We start from the raw sequence: 18070 nt of genomic DNA on the forward strand, positions 1-18070 counted from the left end.
CTGCCCCAGAAAGTGAGTAATCTGTATAGTTTGACTACTTTACTGAAGAGCACAATAAAATTAAAACCAAGCTGTGCTGAATAAACACCAAGGGCTTTTCATGAGAGAATGAAAAGCTAATGGGGCCAGTGCATCTTTGCTGACAAAATAGTAAGTGCATGTGCAGAGCAACCTGTCTTCTGGAAGCAGAAAAGCTGTTTCAGTCAAGCTTCTGGGTCACTAATCTTTGTGTTTGCACATAAATCTGCTGGGGGTTACTGTGTCATTCTGAAAACAAGACTGAGTGTGATACACTACAGAAATCAATGGCTAGGCTTAAAAACTCTCTCTTTTTTGTCAGTTTAGGTTTTTTCCCCCCTCATATTTTAGTTTAGCTAACTGTTACCTCTTTAATAGAACCTGAAAGCAAGAACAACAACAGGAGCTTCTGGAGAATACTTTTTTCCAAAAAAGAGCAAAATTATTGAAAGCTTTATAGTAAGCTGCCATGTCCCTTGTTGCTGGGGAGTGCTGGTGTGTGACTGGGAGCTCTGAGTTACTACCGAGACACAACTAATGAGCAGCAGTATCACAGGCATCCTCTCTCTAGCCAAGAAGAGACAGAAACTGCTGTCACAGTGTGGGATTTTGGCCCCCTGCCCTCCCACTGCTCGCTGCAGTGAGGTCTTAGGTGGCAGGGAGGCAAACATCCAGGGTGCACCCCCAGCCTTCTCAGCACCCCCTCCAGAAGCAGGGCAAGAAGGGTATCCTGGCAGCAGATTGGAAAGCTTCAGTCCCTGAGCATGCTTTTAGGGGCAGACAGGGAAATATTCCATCATAAATCCTAAATCTGAGGTGTGATTGTTATTAATGCTGAGGCCCTTCTGCTCTGTGGATGAAGGCAGCCTGCACCCAGCTACCTCACCACCTTTGACAAGGTAGGGAATGTCTATCCATTACTGCCACATTTCTTTCCAGGGAAGAAAGAAATCAAACCTCGGGGTTTGGGGCTTGTTGATTACCTCCAGGGCCTCTCCTGCAGGAATGTTCCACATTCAGCCTAGGGGTAGCATGCTGTGAAAAAAATCCCTGTGTTTCCTTTGGTGACAGTATTGTCCCCACCAAGAGCAAAATCTGCTTTGCCTTGGGGGTGAGCTTGCACACCTCCAGGGAGAGGGGCATAATGCTGACTCCAACTCCACTTTCTTTCTGCATTCATTACACTTACAGCAAATACTTCTGAGCCCTACAACTGTGCCAGCAATTTCACCCACATCCCATACATTTTACTCAGGATTTTTTTTTTTTCCCTAAAGTGGGGCAAAAAATTCTAAACAAAACGGTGTTTGTAAACTCGGGGAGGGAAGGTCAATAATTTTGGCGGTCTTACCCTCCGAGCAGAGAGAAATGTTATTCATCCATGCACAACATATAATTCAGGCTAAGTGACAGGCTCTGCTCTGGAGAAATCCTGGCCTGAGCTGGCTTCCAGAGTCAATTACCGCTTATTCCCAGGGAGGCGGGGGGCTGGGGGCCAGACGGAGCAGAGGGGGCTGCCAACAAGACATGGGGAAATTTACTCTGTGTCAGCCTGCATGACACAGTACCTCATTTGTGGAAAAATGTAAATCTGCTAGTTCTTTTTCACAGGCACTAAAATGTACAGTGTCTCCTCCCCCTTCCCTACCCCCTTTCCCAAAACTGGAAAAGAAATCAGGACCGTCTTAGAAAGCTACCTTATATTTCAATCAATCCTCTTTCATAAAAGTCATTTGAGGTAAATACCTGTGCAGACCCACAGCCCAACTATAACATTTACTGTGGCCCAAATCCTGAATTCCTCACTCAGGCAAGTTTCCCATTGAAGTTAATGGATTTTTTTGCTTGAAAAAGAGCTGAGTAAAACCTGAACACGAAGGATTTGGTCCCCTGCTTATCTGCCTGGAGCACTGCTGCAGTTCCAGAAGAAGTGAAAAAATTAATTAAATTCCTCCAAAATACTAACCCCTTAAAACTTAAAGGGTAAAAAAGGGCATTGTTTTTGTGCATAAAACAGAGAATCTCATCAAAGAAAGAGTAATTCCCAGGGAAAGGATTTGGAAAAAGTCGGAAGAGAACATCTCAGAATAAATGAAGTACTTATTGCTGAGAAATGAGTTCAGATATATCTCAGCAAACTCTAAAGCTCAGAATTTACTGCATCATTCATGCCTTCTCCAGTAAGTTTCTTATCTCTCTTTTGGTATCACAACAAGGGATTCTGCATACTCGGTATGAAATACAACAAGACTGTGATTTTTGCAGTAATAAACTCTACACATGCATGACAAATCCAAGCATGCAAAATGTTTAACATCCCAGTTCACAGATACTTTGGGGACAAAATCCGATTATGAGTTATATGCCACAATAAATAGGGCTCAACGTTTCATAAAGCAATTTATAGTTCATAAAAATGACAAAATGTACCTGTCAGATAGAACGCGGAGAGCAGATCTCTGTGCTGCCTGCTGGAAGAAAGGGCAGAGATGTTTATTTTATATTCTGACTTGAAAATTACGAGCACAATCAACACTTTAAAAAATGCGTTACACGCATTTTTGTCACATGTCCAAAATGTTAAAGTACGAGCAAAGTAGCAGAGAGTCTATAGTCAAATGGACATTCCAGTGCAGTAAATGTAAGAACACTTTGTTTAAAATGCCAAAACCCAGAAGATTGTCAAAGCACCGCATGGTATTTGAGGTCTGAACTACTCTATTTAGACAATTTTTTTCTGTAGGTCCCTGAAAACTTGCCAGGGCTCGGTTTTCTGCTTTCCCCTCTCCCCGCTTCCGCACTCCCACTCCTTCTCCTTTACCATTAGTCTCCTCCCATTCTTCCACAGAAACAAACATCACATATTTGGTTCCTTTGCCATGAATTATAAATTCTACAAAGCTTGCCAGAGCTGCTGCAGACTTTTCATGAACGCTGCCATGTTAATTGCTGACAAAGTTTGCCTACACAGGGCAGGATTGACCTTTTGCTGGTTTGCTCTTCAGTTTTTGCCTAGTACAACTCTTTGGATGGGGTGGGGAAACATGGTTCTTGTTCTTATGTTAACCACCTGGTCTGGGAATAGAAACTGTAGCCTCTCAAGTTTAATAGGACTCCCAAGCCTATCCCTGAGCTAGTTTGCCACTTTACTATTATTTTTCCCCCTCCTTCAATCACTTCAAGTGGTGTGATTCATGGCTTTGGCACAGTAACCAGCTGCTACACAAAGATGAAATCCATAATATTTTGAACCCCTGCCTTCTGAAAATCCATTCCACTTGGCCATGCCTAGAGTGTCCTATCCCCAGCTGCACCTGTCCAGGCTGAGCCTCCCATGGCACAGAAGGGACACAGAACTAAGCAGCACAGAGAGCCAAGGGGCAAGGAAATGAAACTTTATCTTCTCATTGCAGTTACCAGTAAATATGTTTTGAGACTCCTCTTCCTGGCTTATCAGCCTGCTGGGGGCTGCATCCCTGTTTTCAAAAAAAGCTGGGTGACTTACTGGTATCCTGCTCAGCACCAGAGAGTATGGATGTAACCTTCTAGCCTGGCAAAAAAACTGCTGGCAAATTGCAAAGAAAAACTTGAGAAAACCTGACTTGTGCTTGCAGTTACGTTGTATTTCACAGAAAGGTGTGAAAAGATGCCCTTAATGGATCCCTGAAGATCTGACAGGGGTGGGAAGAGTTTCCACTTAATTGTGGAAGCAGGATTTCTGCTCTTTGGACTTTCTGGAATAACTTGTGCCTGCTGTGTTTCTGGGGAGATGCAGTTTGATGTGTACCACCCACCAGATTGTCAGAGGACACAGTGGCATGGCTCACAGGAGGGTTTTTCCTCAGTGTTGACTTTCTGCAGCAAGCAGAGAACCTGTGGGAAGGGTTTGGAAGGTCCCAGCAGCTCAGTGGGAGTTCCCCCATGGCATGAACACATTGTTTTTAGTGTTAGGAAAATAATATGGCAAGTCTGGTTTTTTTCACTGTTTCCAGTATGTCATTCTATTTCCATGCCCTTTGGATACAAAACTACCCATGCCACTGGCTACAGGCTTTAAAAAGTGCAGCCACTCTCCACTCCTGTGGGCTGGCATCATTTTTCCTCTCTCCTCTGGAAGGGGTTTGGTAGGACAATGTTATCCCACACACTCTTGCAAGTTCAAGTTCAGAGGAGACCCAAAACTTTGGTTTAAGAATGACTTACAGCATAAACTCTTTTTAACACCCAGGGCAAAACTCCTCTGCTCCCATGCCTTATCACTCCCACTAGCAGGAGGCTTTGACCATTCTGAGTTTCAGGCTGCCCAGCTTCAATGCTGAAACCTGTGCTATGTTGCATCTTTGCAATACTCAGGAGGTTCTCTCACTATCTGAGCCATTTTCCAAGGCCAAGCTGTGTGGACACCATTCAGGTCACCTCTTCTTTTCCTCCCCACATCAGCCAGGGCCATTCTTTTGGTCTCATGCAGCCACTCCATGGCAGTGCTGCCCCTAATATGTGGGATTCATATCACTGTTGTAGTCTCCTAAAATCCCTAATTTTGAGAGGAAGAAGTGCTGGATAATTGCTCTTCCAGGTTTGAGGAGAGCTGCCCTCAGGAGGGAGGAGGAGAGGTCCCTTGTCTTGACCCATTTTTTGTGCTAACTGAGTCAGGAGACTCTGTGTGGAACTGCAGCCTCGAGTACCAGTCTTCAGTTTCCATCTTGATGCATCCACTTGCTGAAAGCTTTGAAAAGGTGATGCCTTCTGGACAAGAAAGTGGGTTCAGATGACAGGCAGGGACACAGAAATAAATGTACAAGTGTGTTTCAGTGAGATCATTCTACTTTTTCAATTACCCTCTCACTTTAATTCCTTTAATAAACATCCCTCCTCACTGAGGTGCAATGCAGATTGCATGGGGCACCTCAGTCTTTGCCTAGTGGTCACACATTTTCTAAATGAGACTATTGATTTCTTTCTTACACAGTTGGAAATACAACTGTGTTGGATTGCATATTTGTGTGACCTCCTGAGTTGGTAATGGCCCCATTTCTACATGATGAGGGAATAAGATCCAGTCACAAGTTTATTCTTCCTCCCTGGAGAAACAGATCTATTGCCTGCAATGAAAGGCAGTTAGCAACTATCTGGCAATTTTAATTCTAGCCTATATTGCTCCCCTCTCCTGGAGAAAGTGAGCTGTTGTAATTAAACGTAGTTAGCAGCTCCCTAGCAAGTATAAATACTTGCAGCCACTAATTACAGTCTGCTCTCCTGTTCCCCTCCTTGCCACAGGACTGGGCTGCTCAATTTAGGGGGAAATATCTGCCCTCACTTCTTGCTAGCAGTTTGTGATCCCAGTCAAACTCATTCAGGAATCCCCATGGAGAGTTATGACCCATAGTTCGAGAAACTCCCAGCTATAGAAACAGTTTTTTGTGATTTATTACGTTTCTTATATGCTGGAATTATCTATCTAACAATGTAAGCAAAGGGGTGGTACTTAGTATCATATAATGCCTGCATGACTGTTTTTTTTAATGGCTACATTTTGATTGTGCTGTTTAATTTGCATTTTATTTTACATCGTTAACAACTTTACGGAGGCCAACTCATCATCCATCAAGAAAGCTGAGAATATGTTCTACAGTCTTTATTATTCCTGGAAGAAAGTTACTATGCTGGTTATAGAAATTGGGGGTAAGAAAAAATTTTGATATTGCTGACAGAATTTAAATATCTTCAAGACTTAGCACTAAAAAGTGCTTTATGGGAAGCTTAATATACTCCTGATAAGTGGTAGAATGTGTTCACTAGGAATGAACATAATCCTGAATTTTCAGTTCTTGGATCAGTGGGTTACTAAATGGAGGAAGATTCTCTTCAATATGAACACAGATACTGGAGACCAACTCACCACATAGTAACTTAAATGCTGCATAGGAAACAGGGAAGGCAAAAAACCAATCACTCAGGTGTCTCAGGTACTTGAACTAGAGAAACCAGCCACAGTAAATGAGTATGAATTATACAATTTCACTACATCAAGAATTGCAAATTACAGGACAGTGGCTAGTTCAACTTCTTTGATCCCCAGCTGAGTTGGTTCAGATTCATTTAGAGCAGAGTTTTATTGATCTGCCCATAGTCTATTAATCATTCATGGAAGATTCTAGCTGTACCCCAAGACTACTGGGACAAAACAAGTTTTCAGCCAGCAATAATCATGGTTGGGTTCTCAATCTCCAGAGATTTCATCTCCTTTCTCCATCCTTTATTGCAATAAACCAGAGCTTGGGAACATATTCAGGTTTCAGTGTGTGTTAAACGAGCTACCAAAATTAGCTTGAAGTGTGACAAGTTGCAATCTGTTGTTGAAGGGAAATCAGAGAGGAAATTAAATACTTTTATTGTAATTGGGACTGAGCAGTGAGCTAGCTCATTGTAATTGGGACTGAGCAGTGAGCAGAACGGGTTGAATACAGCTATTGAGATGGAGATACAGGAGTGTTAAGAGTGCTCCCCAGAAATCCCTCTTTTAAAAATTTGCTGCAAAAGGATTGCTTCATAAACTGCTGGGCTCACAGGCATTTTTGGATGAGAAACAAATGAAAACTACTGAAGTATGTTCTGCTGGGCTTGGAAGACTGTCTTGGAGGCGCTGCGGGCTGACTGTAGATGCATTTTCCTATACCTCACCCACAGCAACCTTTGGCAAATAAAAGCCAATAAATTGGCTGTTGGCAGATTCGGGCATTTTGCTTTCCATCTTGCCTGTCCTGTGGATTAACTGCTGTTTTTGTGAGAGAGCTCAGTTACAGCAGTTGTATGGAGTTACACGAGTTACACCACAGCCTTCCCTGAGATGGCACAGGTGTACCTGTGGTGAGAATTTGAGCCCTTTCTTTGGTGACAGCAAAGCAATACATCCTGCATGTACATGAGTAAATTGCACAGCTTCCAGAGCATCTTGTTTGTCTTCCTTGGGTGGTAGGGGCTGCCCTGGAACTGTGCAGTGAACCATTTATGCTCTAAGTCAGCAGCTCTCATATTAGCAACCACCCAGAGTGCTGGATATCACCCTGTATTGGACTGCAGTTAATGAGCTGTAGACACACTTTTTCCAAGCCAGGGTTAAGGAAAGATGTCATTACTATATACTGCAATTTGGGAACCAAACCAGGAAAAACACTTTTATATCTGTCTTCTTTCACATTTCACTCTTCACACGTCTTCCATGTTGATTCTGTTTTCATTTGTGAAGGTTTTGTTTGTTTTTAGTTTAATGCAGTTTATTCTTAAGCTAGTGAAGCCAGGAAGAAATTTTTGTGAAGGGCACAACCTGACTGCATGCTGAAATGTGGGTGAAGGGACTCCACAGAGTGGGTTTTTTCCTGCTTCGAACCTGGGTGCTGTTATGGACCCAGAGCAAAAACTTCTGGATAATTCTCTTGAAAGCCACCTCAGTCCAACCCCATGCAGAGTTTTCCACCTTCCATGTTAAGATGAGTTTATAAACACCTTGTTGTGCTGGAAGTTAGACCTGTGCCTGTGAGACAGAGCTGCCCTGCAGCTCCCAGCTCCTCTCCCTGCACAGGTGCTTATTTATGGACTGTGATCAATGCAGCCAGCCAGCAGCCCTGCCCTAGACAACCTCACTTCATCATGTAGGTGTCTTTCATTCCAAGGCATGCTCTCCCAATGTGTTAAGCATCTTTTTCCCATGTCTTGAAAGCCTCTCCAGTTTTTTGGTGTTCTCCTTGAGTGTCATGTCTTATCCTCTTTTTGCCAGGGTCAGGATTAAATGAGCTAGATGGTATTTCTTGTTTGGACTCAGATTTTTATTCATTCTTATCTATATTACAGTCTCACAAACTGTTAGTTCTACAGCACTTCAAGCTAACAAACTAAAAATGAAGACCTATCTCTCTCTCTTCAAGGCCTTTTAAGGGTATTCTGCCCAATTATGAAAGGCCACCTACATTATTTTTACTTTTCACCCAATAAACAACCACCTGTGGACTTTTTTACCCAATCACACAATATCACCTCGACCCATGAAGAAGAAGGTGAAGTAGAAAGACTATCCTATGCTCTAAAACCTCCATCTTGCTTTATATTACTAAAATATGACTATATTTTAAAATCTTAAACTCTAAGTTTTCCACCATGTGATATTGCACCCTTCTATTCAAACTACACACCCATAATCCCAGTTCTATCATTCAATTTTGGAAGCTTCAGGTCAAATGCAGTGTTCTCCTGGGGGTCAGTACCTGTCAGCACATAAAGTCTAAAATTCTCAGTGACCAGGGCTCCAGCACTTGAGGAGTGCAGAGCTGCTGATCAGGGCTGAAAACAGAGGGAATGGAAACCTCTCACACCCACAGACTTGCCCTGATTAAATGCCCATGAGTGTCTTGTGGCCACAAGAATTTGCCCAGTTGGGGAGATCAGGTCAGGCAATTTATCCTAAGTGATTCCCAACATGCCTTCTCTCACTGCATTATTCTGTACTCCTCACTGTTCCTAGGGGCTTTGTTTGAGGATTGCTTTCCAGTGTGGATTTCTGAGGGATTGAAAATCACTTGTAAACTGCAGCTTGAGTGTTTCTCTGTAAATTTGCAATATAAATGTATGAATGTGATTTTCACTGTCTGGTTCATATTTATTTAAGATTTACAGACTGTAAGGCTTAAAAGGGTATCCCTTCCTTCCCATTTTGGAGTTGGTTATCATCAGAGCCACATCTTTTAAGAAACTATAAAACTCCTTCTGGATTTCATGATTTCTCTGAGGCCTTTCAACACCTCAGCATTAATTTTTCACCCTGGAGTTTTATTATTATATTCTTGGCGTACATTGTTCTTTCTCCTCTGCTTTGTCCATTAATCCTTATTAATTTTCAGGGGCAACACAGCCTAGTGACTTGAACATGGCACCTGGCAGTGAAAGACCCAAGAGCTAATCCTGACTTTGCAGCTGACTTGCTGTGTGGCTTCAAACAAGCCACATCTCAGTCACAGCCTCCCTGTCAGTTCTACAGAGATAATAATTCTTGCTTAGCTCTACCTAAATACCTCTCAGGGGCATTGTATTAAGCAGTTAATACTTGTAAAGTGATTTGGATCTCCAAATTGCCGTGTAATCAGCATGGGTATTAACCATACAGAGAATTTTATAGATCTGTAAATGCTGAGTCTTCTGTCCTGCATCTGCTCAGACTTTTCCTGCAGTCTGGCCCCAAAAACCATGCAAGGTTTCAACACAGATGAGCTAACTTTAATTGTTTTCAGTGGAGATGAGCAGAAGAAAATCCTTGTTATTTTAAATTAATAAAATGGTTAATTGTTAGGAAGGTCTCAGTCATGCAAACAAAACAGCAGTCATCTTGGAAAACCTCCTCTGTCTCCACAGAAGTAGTCTCCTTATCCAGGAAAAAGTAACTTGGTTGAAGTGCTGCTTGCACTTAGGCTATTGCAGACATATTGTCAGTGTTGTGCCACAGGCTTTAAAAGATTTATTGGGAAGTCTGAAAGCTCAGGAATTAAAGCAGATTTTTTTTTTTGAGAAGTCCAAACGTGTGAAAATAGGGGAAAGACAAACCTAAATTCCCCAAATAGTGGTAACGCTTCCCAGGGATGTGCTGTGTCAGTCAACTGTGATGCGTTTGCTACTACCCAAGAATCTGCTTGGATTGTGCAAGGAAATAAAAAAGAAGATGGGGTAACACCCTAGGCTGATTGAAACCAGTGGTGAAACTCTCACTGACTTCAGTTTTCATCCTAGGTGCAGGAGAAATTGTAGCAATGGTTCTTTAGTCTCTTTTTCTTTAACAGTAGTTTTGATGGATTGGCTTCTGAATCTTTTTACTTATTTCTCATCATGTTCTAATATAGCTTCTACTCCCTTTAGAGTGTCCTTCTCCCCCTAATTTATTTTCTTCATTATTTTTTTCCCCTAATCCCTTTCCCCTTTTGCGTTCATTTTGTTCTCTGACATGCCTCAGCTGCCTCTCTCTATTTCTGTTGTGCACCACATCTCCTTCACACAGCTCCTCGTGCTGACATCACCCCTGCCCGAGCTCAGTGGCCAAGGGGAGAGAAGTGAGCTTGACCTTCAGCCTTGCAGGGAGCAACAGGCAGCTCCTAGAGAGGCTGAGAGACTGTGCTTGTGTGCAAGTGTGTGTGTGTGCACATGTGAGAGAGACACAAATGGGTTCATTCTCCTCTTAATAGCTTCTAATAGCTGTGATGCTACAAACAGCACTGATTCCTTGTGGTTATTTATTCTTTGCTGGTTATTTGCTGGAATGCACTTGCCTGAAGGCAAACAGAGCTTGGTGGCCAGGCTTGAGCAGGACCCAGACTCAGGCACAGTGTCTGGCCTCAGCAAGATCTCTCTGCAGCAGGAAGAAAAGTGCACAGGCTGGAAGGCTTATGAGAGACAGGGACAAGCAAAATCCAGCCTGGAAATGTTGGATCTAATCCTTCTTTATGCCTCAAGTTAGCCAACACTGCTGAACTGATTGCAGTAGGATATGTTCCCACGCCAGTCAAAACAGATGTTCATACAGGAATTCTACTTCACAAGGGGAAAGAAGTTCTAATGAAATATTTCAAGAGGACAGGGTTAAGAATGTTACGTCAGATACAGAATTAGTCTTGGAAAAAGTGATATGAGTGGAGAAGGGCAGGCTTTTGAGATTTACCAAGCTAAAACTTAGCTTGGTCACAGCATCCACATGAAGAGACAAGATGCCCTTACACTTTAAATTTAACTTCCTGTCTATTTTTGGGTTTTGCTACTGAGGAGTATGCAGACCAAAGTGCCATGTTCAAATGTCCCCAGTTTTGTGCATGTCCAAGATCCAAGCAAATCTCTAACTTTTTTCCACTGTCATGTATATTTGTGGCATTCAAATTTAGAACTTGATCCTGCCTGCCAGCCATAGAATCTGATTTTGTAAGATAGGCAGTGATGTGAGCCAAGTTTGGCAGGACAAGACCAAGCTCTTATTTTGTTTCATCTGACAGTTTCAGTGAGGCAATCTCTGTCTTCTTGTCATGCCTTGTGGAAGTGCAAATTTAGATGTCATGGAGATTTTAAAATCAGAGCTGGCAAACCACAAAAGAAAACCTTGGCTCAGCTGCCTTAAATCTTACTCTGGATTCCAGTTAAGTTGGATACCAAAAGAATTGCTTCTCTAATAGACAGGAAATAATGGACTTACCCAAGTTAAGTAAGGCTGTTACAGCGCCTATTCCTCCAGTCTAAAAACACACATTATAGTGACAGGGGCTGAACAGAGCACTTGGATTAAGTTAAAAAAAACACCTGAGGTTCCAGCCATTCCTTTACCCAAAACTTATTTTTTCCACTTTTGCTTATCTCTGATTTGTGTGGTTTTGGCTGCAGTCAGACTCGCATGTAGCCAGACTTTGTGAAATAAGTTTTCTGTGCTCAGTGGAGTGAGAAACTTCTCATCAGAAAGATATTTTCCTCCAAGTTTCCTCAAGGCTTTTTTGTTGTTGTTGTTGTTGTTGAGAGAAAGTCATTTGCAAAATGATGCAGGCTCTGTGCTTTTTCTCCAGACCTGAGTGTTCTCATCTCCTTTTTCTCTCATTTTCCTTTCTGATCAAGCATCAAGTACCGCACTGATGAAGAAGTGAATAAAAGGGAGCACAACACTAAAATGACATTATGTGATTAAAATATTTGGACATGGCATATGTGAACACAATCAGCACTGTCTAAAAATGGTTCTAATAATGAACAGGGCTATGCAGTGCTGTATTGCAATTTCCCTTATAAAACCCTTCTCTCTAAATGTTCCTGCCTTGGTGCTGTGCTCAGTTAATGTTCGACTTTGGAAAGTGCTCTCCTAACAGGTCTTACAGAAAGAAAGCTTTGCTCCTCTATCAATTAATTTCAGAATTCATTACAGATGGCTTCAAATTAGCTGAAACAATACATTTTATACGTGTAAGTATAGTATAAAGACTCTACTAAAACTTATTTGTTCTGGAAGAAGACGGATGTGTGACTCTTCATTTCAGGATGATTTTCCTCTTTTTGTTGATTGTCACTCCATATCCACAAGTGAAAGGGAAAGTCCCACACCAATTGCCATCAAGCACATAGATGGGCTTTTGTCCTGTTGCAGTATTGTGACAGATTTGGCTTGTCCTAAATGCCTGTGCTGCAGACAGTCCCACCAGAAAGATGCATTTCCAGCAATGTGCCCTGGTAACCCTCCAGGCATACATGATGGAAACAAAATGTAGATATGTGTTCCCACGGGAGCTACAAGTGTAACTCGAATCAGCATCAGTTTTTATGGCTTGACCATGACCAGGGTGATGCTGAAGCATGGACAGGTCCCCCAGGGCCAGCTGCCCACCCTGACTGTCCCTAGGCTGCCGTGGGTGGGAGGCAACCCCAAGATGCCCAGGAAGGTGCCAGGCTGAGTGGGCTTCCATCACCCTATGGGGCTTGGGTGGTGAGCCAGACCAGGCTGACAAGACTTATTTTACTGTGCTAAAGCTGTGAACTTTGTGAGGCTGCTCTTCCCCCGAGGTCTCCTGAAATGACAAGGCTTTCTGTTTGTCTTGGCTCGCCTGCGGAGGGGCTGGTTTCGCTTACACCGCTCACACCCTGCAGGGCCAGTCTGTCCTTGTCCTCTCTTGAGGAGTGTGGCCACTTGCAGGCAAATGCTGCCTGATCTCTTCCTTCAGTGCAGGACACATGAGCAAAATTAAGAACCTGAGAGGATTGATTGCTGCCTCCTTGTGCGCTCTGCAAGGGGGGAATCTTAAGCCCCTGCAGTTACCTGCTGCCACAGGAGAGCAATCATACTATTTTTTCTTTGAAAAGAAAAATCTTGTGTCTTCCCTTTCGAGATCAGCCGGGGTTAGAGTGCAGAGCCATATCCCTGGGAGTGTGTTCTGATTGCTTCTTCAACTTCTGTTTATACAATTTTACAAAATTTTGGCAGGAATCAAGAGCACATACCAGGGTGTTGGCTTTTATGAATCTCGTGGGATGTGAAAGTCAAGCTGACTCGATGAACTTTGGTTACATATTCCAGACAAGCACAATGACTCTATTTATTCAGACTTGGCAGCCAGAATGCAGATTGACTCTGTGGGTAATAAATTTTCACAGCCACAAAACTTCAGCGGCAACCAACCTGATCCTGTGCAAAAAAAATGCATATGAGGAAGCAGACTTGGGTTGCAAAAATATGTTAGATTATTATTCCATGTATGTGTACCAATCAGTTAATTTATTTGGCTACTGATTGACATGAATTGCACAAATGATGCCAGGGATCCTTCTCCTCTTAAAGGAATTCTTTTCTATTACAAAATGTTCATGTTGTAAAAGGACAAGTGAGGGGTGGGGGGTGGGGAAAGAGAATTGTTCATATTACAATTGACAATCTCCTTTTAATATTTCACCCAAGACTGATTTAAGTTATCCAGTGACCTCTACGGAGAAGAGCAGGGTATTATAATGGGGATTGTTTCATGTGCTATGCCACACTTCAAAGAACCAAAAGGCAATAACCACTACAATTCAGTACTCTGAACAATCTTAAGTACAATTTTGACATCTTCATGCTACAAAGCTTCAGATGCTTTCTGGGAGAGATGATGATGAAATTATTACTCTATGTGTTATAAATCAGAATGAATTGGCTCTTTAACTTGCAGATTTATGTTAACTACCTTGGTATCTGCTAATTGCATGCTCTTCAGATATTGATTGAGGATTAAAAAGTATATTTTCTTCAATCTGTGTGGTGTAAAATATGCCAACAGGAAATTTTCTGTCTGCATATTAGATCCTATGATCACTGCCTGTAAAATTGAAACGATCAGTTTAAATGGATAAACTATGCTCATTAAAGAGGAAAAATACATTTATGTAATTAAAATTACGAGACTAATATGTGTGGCTAATATAATTACCGTGAGCACACACGTACTCAGCTCAAACCCAGCCTCTTTGGCTTCTCCTGGCTCTGTGAATCTCACTGCCTTAATTGCTGCTGTTGAGGGAAGGGCTGGGAATGCTTTGCCCACTGCAGTCTCAAAGCTTTTAATCATGCCTCTGTCTTGCATTTGGCCTCCCTCATCCATGGCTCACATTCCTTGGTTGGTCACAGCACTCCAAACACCAGCCCTGGGAGAGCAGAAGCACCTGTCCCCCTTTGCACCACTTCAGAAACTTCCCATTCTCTGCTTGAAAATTTCAGACATAAATGTAAAATCTCCTCCAAAGTTTTCAAAGATTTTCCCCGAAACTTCCCCACTCAGACATCAGTAAAATCAAAAGCTTCCCAGCTTGTGTACAGCTCACCTTCAGCTCTTTGAGAAACTGGACTACTTGAATGAGTCTGATTGCTCAAAGGTTAATTTATTACATGAGGAATATCTGGGAATCTCTCATGTACTGCTCCTATCCATTAATCTCTGATTTTTTTCTTTCCTGTTCCTGAGCTCAGGAGATAGGAGATTAAAGAGCCTCTGAGTTAGGAAGTAAAAGGAAATGAGTTCTTTTGACACATTTAAACACAGGTCCATCTGAGCAGATATTGGAAGAGAGAGTCTGTCTTCGGCTTTTTTGTGTCTATTTCCTGCAAGGGGGATGGAAAGGTAGTGTTTTGTTTTTTCCAGCAGGTATATTTATTTAGGATTGTTCATTAAGCAAACCTGCAGGTCTCAGCTAAAGTTCTACAAAGCATTTCATACAGCAAGAGCCAGCCTGTGCCTCTGGGAGATTTTTGTCTGTAGAGTCAAATTAGGAAAAAAATGTGACTAGGAAAGGGGACCAAATAACTGAGTAGCTTCCAAAGGCTGTTCATGCTAGGGTCTGTGATGATTAGAAGTGAGTCATGGGATCTCAGCCCTGCTCTTTGCCACGTGGGTGGTGAGCTCTGCCCTGGCTCTGCAGAGCTTGCTGGAGCACCGAGGTGAAAGACCCAGCCTGCATCAGCTGTATCCTGGAGCCCTGGTGGCTGAGCAGAGACCTGGCAGAGCACACAAGCACACAGAAGATGTTAATAATTACAAGTCATAGTGCTAAACCCGAGGTCCATGTGTGCCTGCCCCATCAGCAGGAGTTTTCCACAATCCCTTCTGTGCCTAAACCTACTCATGTTCTTTATGCACAATAAACACTTTCACATGTCCTTTTTTGCTATGAAGCAAACCAGAATTTTTTCTCTCTGGCTCTCCTAGCCTGTTTCACTCTGACATCCATCACTCAGGATCCTGTCTGCCTGCCTGAAGGACATCTCTCCTGGCCAGCAGCTCGTGCCTCCCCTGTCACCCAGCCCCTGGCTGCAACATCATGGCACCTTGGTCTGCTTTTGTTACTCTTCAGACACCCCTTCTATCCCTCACTTTACTTTGTCCTATGCTGTCTGTGAGCTCTATTTTAAACTATCTAGACAAGCAGGAAGAGTAATTAAATGTGAAGTGTTTCAGGATAAAATATGTTAAACAAAAATAAATTGTATAAATATGTAAATAATAGAATCTATGTGCTGAATCTTCTTAACACTGAGAAGCTTTGCTCAAAATAGATGAAATAATGTTTTAGCAAAAATATTAAAAAGTTTTGATTTACCTGTTGTTTGCAATACACTGTAAAATAGAGACTAATAACACAAGTTAAGAAAATCCTGGAAGAACTTAATGCCTATGCTATGAACCTAGAATTACTTGTCTAAGTTCCTGAATTTCAAAAATCTAGATATCCATTCAGCCTACCCATCTAGATACTCCAGTTACTCATGACTGAAATAATCATATTTGAAGCTCACATGGTATAGCCCCAGCCAGCAATAGTAGCATGCAGATACTAGTTCATTCTCCCTGCCCCAGTGGGATGGGGAGGAGAGGCAGGGAAAAAAAATTGTGAGTTCATATAAGAACAGTTAAACAGTTGAAATAAAGTAAATATACTAATAATAATAATAATAATAATAATAATAATAATAATAATAATAATAATAGCGATGCAAAATACAATTGTCCAGCATCCACTGACTTATGCCCAGCCCACTCCCAAGCAGTGACTGGTGCCTCCCAGCCAACTCCCCCCAGTTTATGTACTGGAAGTGATGTTCTGTGGAAGGGAAATCCCTTTGGCCAGTTTGGGGCAGCTGTCCTGGCCATGGGTCCCCCCAGCTTTTGGTGCACCTGCTTGCTGCTGGAGCAGGAGACACTGAAAAGTCCTTGACTCAGGGTAAGCTCAGCAACAACTGAGACATCAGGTAGTTATCAATGCTGTTCTCAAACTGAATCAAACTACAGCACTGTAGCAGCTACTGGGAAGAAAACTGACTCTACCCCAGCCAAAACCAGGACAGAAAACCACATTATATCTATGAGATGCAACCAGGAGCAGCACTTATATACTCTGCTGAAGGAATGGGTTGTGCATTTTAGGGAAAGAAGGAAGGGAAGGGGATCTTGGCCTCTCATTCCCAACCAAATCATCCACACCAGGACACTGAGAAGGAGAGAACACAGCACAGCACTGCTTGGCAACACGACACTCAGCTGGTCATGGGAAAACTAAGCTCCAGTCCTACTCTAAGTCCTTAATTAGTTAGACAAAACACAGCAATATTTTAAGGAGAAACTGGAGACACCTCCTACAGCCAACAAAACCAAGCTCCTCTGACACATGGAAAACATTAGATGGTGTATCTGCTGCCAGTCAGGTAGTTTAGGGTGTTTAAAACACAAACACAGTCACTGTGTTACAGAGTGAATCAATGCACAGCCAGGGCTTTTTTCAGTTCTCTTCAGCTTTCTCAGCAGGCATGGGCCATGCAGAGTCAGGACCAAAAACACTCAGGGGAGAGGCCAGGGCTGGGGGGATGCTGGAGGCAGGTAAGAGATAAGCAGCCCAGCAGCTAATCCCCAGGGCCAGCTCATGATTGCAAAGTTGGCCTGAACCCTTAATCCAGAATTCCTGTTTCTCCCCTCCTTGGCCACTCTTTAAAACAAAACAAATTCAAATCAGAAGGAAGCTGATAGAAAAACCTTCTGGGTCACATCAAGGTAATAAATCAAGAGCTCTGCAGCCTGTTCCCCACCAATCCAGCAGTTAGCACACGCAGGCTGGCTCTGAGCAGCAACATCTGTTACTCCAGTTACAGTACTGCCATGTATTTTGATAACCTTTATGTATGTTTAGAAAAAGCATTAGCAAAATATTTGCAGTAGCTCAGTCTCGACATGGAACATGCTTCAAGTGACACGTTACTTGTCTGGTTCTTACCTGGTCATTCTCCTCTTCATCACTGCTTAACTTGAGGTCATCTTCTAGCATTCTGGAAAGCAAGCAGAATAAATTATAACTTATCAAAATGCTTTAGATTGGATATTTTCACAGAGCTACTGTAAATATTTAATAATGTAAATAGAAAGAAAATATATTTTATCCCAGTAACTTAGTAGCTGTGACACTTTGTATCTTATCCAGTTGCTGTCAGCTAACTTTTAAATTAATTTCCTACTATTGCTGCCTAAAGGAAAATGTTTATTAGAGTAATAATGGATTTTGCAAAGATTCTTGTTATTACAATCACTGACTAACAATTTTTGTATGCTAAAAATAATATTTTTGATGCTGACAGGTCAGTAGTCTTGGTGAGAGGAAATTTTTTGTCCATTTGGATTTGAGCTTACAAAACAGAAATAGATATTTACACTGGCAATACTGCAACACAAAATAAGGTTCAGTGATGTTTCCCAAAGGCCACTTTTATGCTATTGCATGTTTGAAGTAAAATTGACATTGACTGAAACAATTAAAACTAAAATATATTGTCTCAGTGCACAGAGTATCCACAAGATTTCACTGTCATATAAATATAGAAATAATACATATTTTCTAATCAGGATTTCATTCGCCCTTCCCATATGCTTTCCTCAACTTGCTTAAACTGGTTCAAAAAGGAGAAAAATCTGGTTTTACCTCCATAATTTTTTATTTTTTTTTATCTAAGATTAAGTAACCAGCAGTTAAAGGAGTTGAAGATTTC

The 18070-nt window shown here is 42.1% G+C and overlaps 1 protein-coding gene across 1 annotated transcript in view; it reads right to left on the reverse strand.

The window, feature by feature from the left end:
* The window catches only part of LOC130253335 (AF4/FMR2 family member 3-like), a 91339-nt gene extending 73984 nt beyond the window's left edge, over window positions 1-17355 (reverse strand). Inside the window, exons 1-2 of the mRNA XM_056491848.1 lie at window positions 17305-17355; window positions 2449-2501 (exon numbers count right to left, since the gene is read on the reverse strand). Coding sequence (XP_056347823.1) covers window positions 2449-2501; window positions 17305-17355 — 104 coding nt within the window. The remainder of the gene's footprint in view (window positions 1-2448; window positions 2502-17304) is intronic.
* Between the last annotated feature and the right edge of the window lie 715 nt (window positions 17356-18070).

This window comes from Oenanthe melanoleuca, chromosome 1 (assembly GCF_029582105.1).
Source record: "Oenanthe melanoleuca isolate GR-GAL-2019-014 chromosome 1, OMel1.0, whole genome shotgun sequence".
Classification (NCBI taxonomy): domain Eukaryota; kingdom Metazoa; phylum Chordata; class Aves; order Passeriformes; family Muscicapidae; genus Oenanthe; species Oenanthe melanoleuca.